Genomic DNA, 9,098 nt, shown 5'->3' on the forward strand with positions numbered 1-9,098 from the left:
GCTCCCGCGCCTCGCTCAGCCAGTGAGCGGGAGCCGGTCTGTATGTGGGATCCGAACCCTCGGGCGGGAGCGCCACCGCGCTTCCCAAGCAGCGCACTATCCAGTGCGCCACCGGGCCGGCCCTTTTTTTTTAAAAAATTTTTTTTTTTTGGTTTTTTTATATGAATTCAAATAACTGTCTGGGGTCACTTCCTTTTAGCCTGAAGAACTTCCTTTAGTATTTCATATAAGGCAAGTCTACTAGCAAAATTTCTCTCAGTTTTTTGCTTATCTTGGAATGTCTTTACTTCTCCTGCAGTTTTGAAAGATAGTTTAGCTGGATATAGAATTTTTGGCTGACAGTTTTGGTGGGGTTTTTTCTCCCCCATGCTTTGAATATGTCACCTGTCTGCCTTCTGGCCTCCCTAGTTTCTTTTGTTTGTTTGTTTGTTTTTCTGTGGCTGGCCAATACAGGGATCCAAACCCTTAATCTTGGTGTTACAACACTGCTCCCTAACCAACTGAGATAACCAGCCATCCATGGCCTCCAGAGTTTCTGATAAGAAGTCAGTAGTTAATCTTATCGGGGTTCCATTGTATGTGATGAGTCATTTTTCTCTTGCTGCTTGCAAGATTTTCACTTTATCTTTGTCTTTCAGTGTTTTTACTATAGTGTGTCTCTCTTTGCATTTATCCTTCTTGGAGTTTGTCAAGTTTCTTGGATATGTAAATGAATGTCTTTAATCATATTGGGAAGTTTTCAGCCATTACTCATCAAGTATTTTTTTTGCTTGTTTCTCTAGCTCTTCTCCTTCTGGCACTGCCATTATGTACTCTTCTAGTAGCTCTTTGGAAAACCCAAAGAGAGACATGGAGTGTTTAGCAGTGACCCTCCTTCCTGGAAGACCCTGAGTTCAAATTTTTGTCCCTCTTGTCCCACGAGATTGCCTAATTTTCTATTAAGCTTCTCAGCCACCACTTTTGGAATTGGCTCTCACCTTGAGTATTAAAGTGGCACTGAATACCAAGCTCATTCTTTTTTTTTTTGTCTTTTTCCATGTCCGGCAACGGATTGCAACCCTCAGTGTTGCCCCCGTACCGGACCGGGACTGGCAACGGGATCACAACCCTCGGTGTTGCCCCCGCGCCTCGCTCAGCCAGTGAGCAGGAACTGGTCTGTATGTGGGATCCGAACCCTCGGCGGGAGTGCAGCCGCGCTTCCCAAGTGGCGCACTAGCACAGTGCGCCACCGGGCCGGCCCCCAAGCTCATTCTTCTTGGCTGTCCTTCTTTGCCCAGATTTTGGTCTCAAAAATTCTCACTGACTTGGTAGCTCAATAGCATTTATGGTAGTTCGCAGTAGGAAGGTTTGCCAACATAGTCTAGTCTGTCATTTCCTGAAATAGAACTCCTACATTGATTTTCTAAAAGTATTTTTTAATTTTGCAGGCTTATATATTTTCTTTTCAATTATTTTAAGTTATGTTCTTTAGTTTATTTGCAAGTGTTTATATTTTCCATGTAATTATTTTACCATCTGTAGTTTCTCATATTCAACAATTAGTAAATATTAATCATCCATCTACCATATCCAGCATGATTCTGAATTATGTTGGTTATAGACAACAAACAAGATAGAAAATGGTCTTTTCTCTTTCAGGAGGGAAATGAACAAATAGTGATTACAAGGTACTCCATGTCATGGGTGCTACATCAGGGAAGTACAGGGCAATATCTGAGTCCTTATGATGGGCATGTAGACTTAGGAGGAAGCAGCAGAAGGAAGCTTGAATATAGAACTATGGTGGAGATGATAGTCTGCAAATAGGTTGTATCAAATCCTTCACTCACTTCTGTAGTAGATTTTGAGTGTTAACCTTTATATATTTCTATGATTTATATATAACATGATATCACTCATTTCTGGTTTTGTTCTTTTTTTCACATTCTATCTCAGACTCATTCTATCTGTCAATATCACTAATTTTTTAATCAGTTATTATTTTCACATATATTTCCACCATTTTTATGTTTCCCTTTTAACATTTTTTTTAAAAAGATGACCAGTAAGGGGATATTAACCCTTGACTTGGTGTTATCAGCACCACGCTCTCCCAAGTGAGCCACAGGCTGGCCCACTTTTAACATTTGGTTTTGCACAGTTCTGCATGGTTTGCAAACCTGGACTGACACCATTATGTATTTTCCTGGGCTTACCTTCTATTTTAGTTCGATCTACCCACTTTATCTTTTACTGTGCTCTTCTTTTCATTGAAGGAAAAAGTTCTCCCTCAGTGCCTGGATAAATAATTTATTCTATTTTCTTCTGGCTTTTATTAATGTTTAACTTGGATGTACTCTAAATATGTTATAATATGTTAGTAATTCTCCATGCTGTGATCTGGTTGTTAATATATAAGGGCCGGCCAGTTAGCTCACTGGGTTAGAGCACAGTGCTGATAACACCAGTGTGTGATCTCCATACTGGCCAGTTGCCAAAAAAAAACCAAGCAAAAAACCAACCAATATATGTTAAATTACTTCCCAACAGGAATGCTGCTTTGGCATTGTCACGTGTTATGTTCTAAGACTAATCTAACTTTGTTTAAAAGTCTCTATTCTAGTCTAGGGGGCCATTGTTCCTGCTTTTGACCCAATTTCTTATTGTTCTGATAATTGTTGCTTTCCAATATGTTTTTAAAATTCAGTGGCATAAATAACTTACTTATTCATTTATTTATTTATTAATCGATCTATTCATTCACAAAATATTTTTGGTGTGCCAGAAACTAGACTAGGTACTAGATATGTAAAAATGAATAATGCTGTACTACGTTCATGGGATTCATTGTCTTCAGCATCATTACCTCTGTGTGTGTGTGTGACAAAATATACATAACAGAAAATTGTAACTTTTTAACCATTTTTAAGTGTACGGTTCCATGATGTTAAGCAAATTCACCTTGTTGAGGAACCATCACAACCATCCATCTCTAGAACTTTCTCATCTCCCCAAACTGAAATTATTTATTTTTTATTTTATTTTTTTTTCCTTTTTGTCTTTTTTCGTGACCAGCAACGGGATCGCAACCCTCGGTGTCGCGCCCGCACTGCGCTCAACCAGTGAGCTGACCGGTCTCTATATGGGATCTGAACCCTCGGTGGGAGCGCCACTGCGCTCCCAAGCACCGCACTCTACCGAGTGCGCCACCAGGCCAGCCCCCCAAACTGAAATTCTGACCCCATTACATGAACACTTGGGCTGGCCAGTTAGCTCAGTTGGTTAGAGCATCGTGTTGTAACACCAAGGTCAAGGGTTCGGATCCGTACACTGGTCAGCTGCCAAAATCAAGTAAAATTAACACTCATTCTCCATTCCCCTCCTTCAGCCCCTGGCAACCACCCTTCTACTTTAGGTCTCTATGAATTTGACTACTCTAGGGACCTCATATAGCTGGAATCATATGATATTGTCCTTTTGTGCCTACCTTATTTCAGTTAGCATTGTATTTTTATGGTTCATCCATGTTGTAGCGTGTGTCAGAATTTCCTTCCTTTCTAAGGCTGAGTAATTTTCCATTGTGTGGATAAACCACATTTCATTCATCCATCCATCTATTGGTGGGCACTTGGGTTGTTTCTACTTTTGGCTAGTGTGAATAGTGCTGCTGTGAACATTGGCGTATGAGTATCTGTTCAAGTCCCCATCATTCTCCCTTAAATATATTCTTTGGAATTCTTGCTTTCTCTTCCAGGTGAATTTGCTCACCTTGATATCAAGGCTTGTGACACACTCCAGGAGAATTTTGATTGCCATTACAATATCACTTTGTAATAGGAATTCTTGCTTTCTCTTCCAGGTGAATTTGCTCACCTTGATATCAAGGCTTGTGACACACCCCAGGAGAATTTTGATTGCCATTACAATATCACTTTGTAATTCTCAGGGCATTTGTAATGTTTCTACTTTTTTACTACTACATCTAGACCCTTTTTAAAAAATCCTTTGACATGTTTGGGGCTGGTTTTCATCAGCTGTGCAGTGCACGGCCCTGCCCTGCAGGAGTCTATGCTGGCATTTAGTTGGCTGCCTCCTCTGTGCCCACTTTGCTTCCTGGCCTTCTGGTCCCCTTGCTTGCCTGGCACATGCATGCATGTCCAGATCCACCCCAATGTCGGAAGTCCCCTGCCAGCCTTGTCCCTGGTTCCCAGCTACAGCCCCTGGGTGGTGACAGCCATGTCCACATCTCCCCTCCCCAGGACAGTCCTCTTCAGCACTGCCTGCAAGCCCTGGGCTGACGTCATTCCCTGCAGCTACGAGATGCAGCACACCCTTAAGGACCTGGTGCCACTCAAGGCCTTTCTGCTGGCAGGGACCACTGTGACCATCGTGGAGGAAAAGGTGGGCAGGGGAACCAGATGGCTACGACCTCCCATGTTGGAATTCCCTGTGGCCAACGCAGTCCCGTCACTTCTTACCCTCTGTTCCAGTTTTCCATCAGCCCATCACATAGCCCCACTCCCTCGTCAGACAAGGTCTCAGCACCTTTCCAGAAAGGGTGAGGCAGAGGCGCCCCCAGCCAGCCAGCCCACCGCGCCCCTGTCCCCTAGATTCTCTCCTGGCCTGTGGTGCTGCCTCCTGTTGACAGTCCCATGTCTGCCAAGAAAGGAAAGAGGGAGAAAGATAAGAAGGGAAAAGAAGAGAAAGACAAGAAGGGAAAAGAAGAGAAAGACAAGAAGGGAAAAGTTGGGCAAGACAAGAAGGGGAAGGGGGGGAGAGAGCCTGCCAAGGTGAGGCCCGGAGGGACTGCGTGTGGGGACCGCCCAGGGGCAGCCCCTTTGCCTTGCCCGGTCCCCCTCCTGGCCTCTCTCCACAGGAACAAAAAGTGCCCAAGAAGAGGAAGGAGCTTCCCAAGGAGCTCCGCCAGGACCCGCCCATCCTGCGGGTGCTGGGCAGCGGCTTAGTGATCCTGGAGCCCCTGCTGGCTGGGGAGTCCCTGGTGTCCACCGTGTGCGACTTTGGGGTGGTCCGCACCTTGGAATCCGACAAGTTGACGTTTGCCAGGGTACCACGAGGCCCCTGCCACATCCCTCCGCCTCTGCCTTCTTTTCCAGCAAGGAAGGGCTGCGGCACCCAGGCCACGGAGGGAGGGGAGGGCTGAGGGAGGGCCTCTCCCGCCTCCACAGCAAGGCTGCTGGGGTGCCCCTCCCGGGTCACCACACTTGAGGCAGCCTTGTCCTCAGGTGCAGACCAGGTCAGGTACCCTCCTCACCAGGAGACACACCCTGCCTTCCTGGACCAGCTAGGGCCCCTGGAAGGCGTAGGAGCCCCCCAGAGACAGCCTTGTCGCCGGCATCCACCCTTTCCCCAGCAGCCTCCCACTCCAGTAAACATCTTGTTTTGTGGTTCTTTCTTTCAGGATTCGAAGAAGATTAAGAAATCTGCCCAAAGAGGAGGTAAGAGCCATTGGTGGTAACTGAGGCAGGGTGTGTTTACTGAGGACCTGCTGAGGGACCAGCCCTGACTTGGGGCCAAAGGAATGGATGAAGAATCATATCTTCCTGCCAATGGAAAGGCCACGTCCTCCTTTAGGACCAAAGCCCGTATCTTCCCTGAAGCCCTTAGATCACAGTGGCCTGCTGTGGGTTATGAACAGGTGGGAAAAGGCATTCTGGGCTTGGAGCCAGGATGAAGTAGGGGGGCTCAGAGCTGGGACTGGCCCAGTGTCCTCCAGGTTCAGCAGGTGTCTGGCCCCACCTTCAGGTCATGAGCCCATTGCCACGTAAAGAGGCTGGATTTATTCCGTGGGCAGGGGCAATGACTGAAGTGTCTGAAATGGGTAAACATTAGATTTGAGTTTTAGAAAGAACTGTCTGGTTTGGAGGGAGAGGTAGGAGACAGGGAGACCAGCTGGAAGGCTGTGGCAAAAGTATAAGGCAAGATTATAGTAGAATTGTTCATAATAGCCGAAAGTGCAAACAACCCAAATGTCCCTCAACAGAAGAGTGGATAAGCCAACTGTGGTCTGTCCACACAATGGAGGGTCACTCTGCCATGGAAGAGATAAGTGCAGGAACATGCTCAACGTGATGAGCCTCGGCACTGCCCAATGGGGACGGGGTTTCCATTTGGGGTGATGAGAATGTTCTGGAATTAGATGGTGATGGTTCTGCAACACCACGAATGTACTAAAATCCACTGAATTGTAATTTTTAAATGGTTAAAATGGTGAATTTTATTTCCTTAGAATTTTTTATCTCAATGAAAAAAAATTCACCTTAAAAATAAAGTATAAAGCAAGACATAAGGGATGGGACTCAGAAATTGGAGAGATGGTGTGGAGGAGATGGACCTGAGGCTTACAAGGGAGGTGGAGGAGGTGGAGCTGCTGGTGAGCAGGATAGGAAAGGTCTCTGCCCGGGCCTGTGAACCGGAGCACAGGAGGAGCAGCGGCCCTGGCCCGGCGGAGCTCAGCTTTGCAGACAGGAAGTTACACCACGCATAGCCAGCACCACGCATAGCCAGTGAGAGAACTGGCCATCCCTATATGGGATCCGAACCCAGGGCCTTGGTGTTATCAGCACCACACTCTCCCAAGTGAGCCACGGGCCGGGCCAGAAATCAAACTTTTAGAGATGAAAACTACTATGTCACACGAAAATGACATGCACTGGGATTAATAGCAGATTAGACGGTGCAGAAGAAAAGATGAGTCAACTTTAAACGATATAAACTATCCAGAATTAAACCCAGCAAGAAAAATGACTGGAAAAAAATGAACAGAGCATCAGTGAATTTTGGGACTAATTCAGAGGGCCTAATATTCATGTAACTGGAGTCCCAAGGAGAGTGAAAGACAGAAAAAATATCTGAAGAAATAATTGCTGAAACATTTTCAGTTTTTTTCTTTTTGTAGCTGGCTTGTATGAGAATCTAAACCCTTGACCTTGGTGTTACCAGCACCTCACTCTCTCAAGTGAGCAAATGGCCAGCCATGTAAACATTTCCAAATTTGATGGAAACTGTAAACACACAGATCCAAGAAGTTCATTGAACCCCAAACAAAAGAAACATGTAGAAAACTAAACCAAAGTAGACAGTAAATTGTTTAACATCAGTGATAAAAATAAAACGTTAGGGCAACCAGAGTAAAAAGACACATTATATACAGAGGAACAAAGATAAGGATGATGGAAAAAAAAAAAAGGATGACAGCAGAATTGTCATCAGAAACAATGAAGACAGTGGAAAAACATCTTAAAGTACTCAAAAACAAACAAACAAAAAAAACTATCACCTTAAAATTCTTTCCCAACAAAAATATCTTTCAAAAATAAAGGTGAAGTGAACACTTTTCCAGCCATACAAAGGCTGAGAGACTGCATCACCAGTACTGCCAGAATGTTAAACGAAGGAAAATAATACCAGATGGGTATCTGGATCTGCACAAGATGAGCACTGAAATGGTAGCCAGTGGGTAAACATAAGGACTTTTTTCCTTATTATTTAAATCTCTTTTTTTTTTCCTTTTTGTCTTTTTTCGTGTCCGGCAATGGATCGAAAACTGTCCTGTGTGGCTGCAGAGGCTGCTCTGGGTGCCAGCATGTGGACAGGCTGGGCAGTTGTGGGTGCCATGTGCTGTGGACATTAGTCCCTGATGTCCAGCTTCTTTCTCTAGCCCCATTTTCATGACTAGTGCAAGAATGCAACACACTGTGGCTTGCATCCTGCCTCTGTGACCCCCCAAGGCAGATGGGTCTTGGGGACAGGCAGCTTTCTTGCTAATCTTACAGACAGCTGACCTCTAATTTGTGGCTTGCCCTGAGGAGCCATCCTCTGAGCCTGGGGACTGAGTGTTTCAAAATGTCCTGAATGGACTAAGGTTCTGTGATCACTCTCTATGGAGGCCACTACCCATGACAGCCCCACCAGTGTGTGCACTGTGTCTCATTCACATGCAGCCATCCCGAAAGCCTCACTTCCTCTCATCAATTTCCCTTATACAATATTGTCACGATCTTACCCGAACCTCTCCTGTGGATGCCCACACCCCACAGGTGCCGTGTTTGGCACTCCTGCACTTACAGCCAGAGCTCTGTGGGACCTTGGGCCACCCAGCACTAAGGCAATGGAGATGAGACCAGTCTGGAACCAACACTAGTCTCTGAAACCTAGGGTGGCTTCCCAGCTAACCGCATCTCCCTCTCAGCCAAAGGCTGCATCTGGTGTTGAGGAGCAATGTGGCTAAGTGGTTTAAATCTCTTTAAATGACAGTTGATTGTTTAATGCAAAAAATAACAGTATATTGTGGTGCTTATAAAATATGTACAAGTAAAATGTATAATAACAGTAGTATAAAGGCAAGAGGTGGAGGATGGGGAAAGAAAGAAGCCTTTCTTGTCTCATTATATATGCAAAGTGGTATAATATCACTTGAAAGTAGACTGATAAGTTAAGGATATTTACTATAAGTTCTAAATCAGCCTCTCAAATGACAACAAAGTTATAACTAATAAGCCAACAAAGGAGGGAAAAGAGAATCATAAAAATATTCAGTTAATGTAAAAGAAGGTAGAAACAAAAAGGAACAAAGTACATGGGATAAATGGAAAACATACAAGATGGTGGATTTAAACTCAACCATATTAATAATCACATTAAGTGTAAATGGTCTAAACACCATTATCTCTGCTAAAAAGCAGACATATGTCAGGTTGCATTTTTTAAAAAAAGACCCAACTATATTCTGCCTACCAGAAATCCACTTTAAGTATAAACATACAAAAAGTGTTAAAAGGATGGAAAAAGATATGCATGCTAATGCTAATCAAAAGAAAGCTCTGGGCTGGCTGGTTAACTTAGTAGCTTACAGCGTGGTGCTGATAACACCAAGGTCGAGGGTTTGATCCCTACACTGGCCAGCCACAAAAAAATAAATAAATAAAAAATAAAAATAAATAAAAAAGAATAAGAAGAAGAAAGCTGGGACAAAATAGGTTTTGGAGCTGGGGCCGGCCCGGTGGCGCAATGGATAGTGCGCCGCTTGGGAAGCACAGTGGCGCTCCCGCCCGAGGGTTCGGATCCCACATACGGACCGGTTCCCGCTCACTGGCTGAGCA

The 9,098-nt window shown here is 44.7% G+C and overlaps 1 protein-coding gene across 1 annotated transcript in view; it reads left to right on the forward strand.

Annotated features, from left to right (window-relative positions):
* Positions 1 to 9,098, forward strand: part of LRRC43 (leucine rich repeat containing 43) — a 40,904-nt gene that overhangs the window by 29,894 nt on the left and 1,912 nt on the right. The window contains exons 9-13 of the mRNA XM_008577466.1: positions 4,239 to 4,380; positions 4,590 to 4,673; positions 4,719 to 4,769; positions 4,856 to 5,044; positions 5,399 to 5,435. Coding sequence (XP_008575688.1) covers positions 4,239 to 4,380; positions 4,590 to 4,673; positions 4,719 to 4,769; positions 4,856 to 5,044; positions 5,399 to 5,435 — 503 coding nt within the window. The remainder of the gene's footprint in view (positions 1 to 4,238; positions 4,381 to 4,589; positions 4,674 to 4,718; positions 4,770 to 4,855; positions 5,045 to 5,398; positions 5,436 to 9,098) is intronic.

Source organism: Galeopterus variegatus, unplaced genomic scaffold (genome assembly GCF_000696425.1).
Source record: "Galeopterus variegatus unplaced genomic scaffold, G_variegatus-3.0.2 Scaffold1518, whole genome shotgun sequence".
NCBI classification, from domain to species: domain Eukaryota; kingdom Metazoa; phylum Chordata; class Mammalia; order Dermoptera; family Cynocephalidae; genus Galeopterus; species Galeopterus variegatus.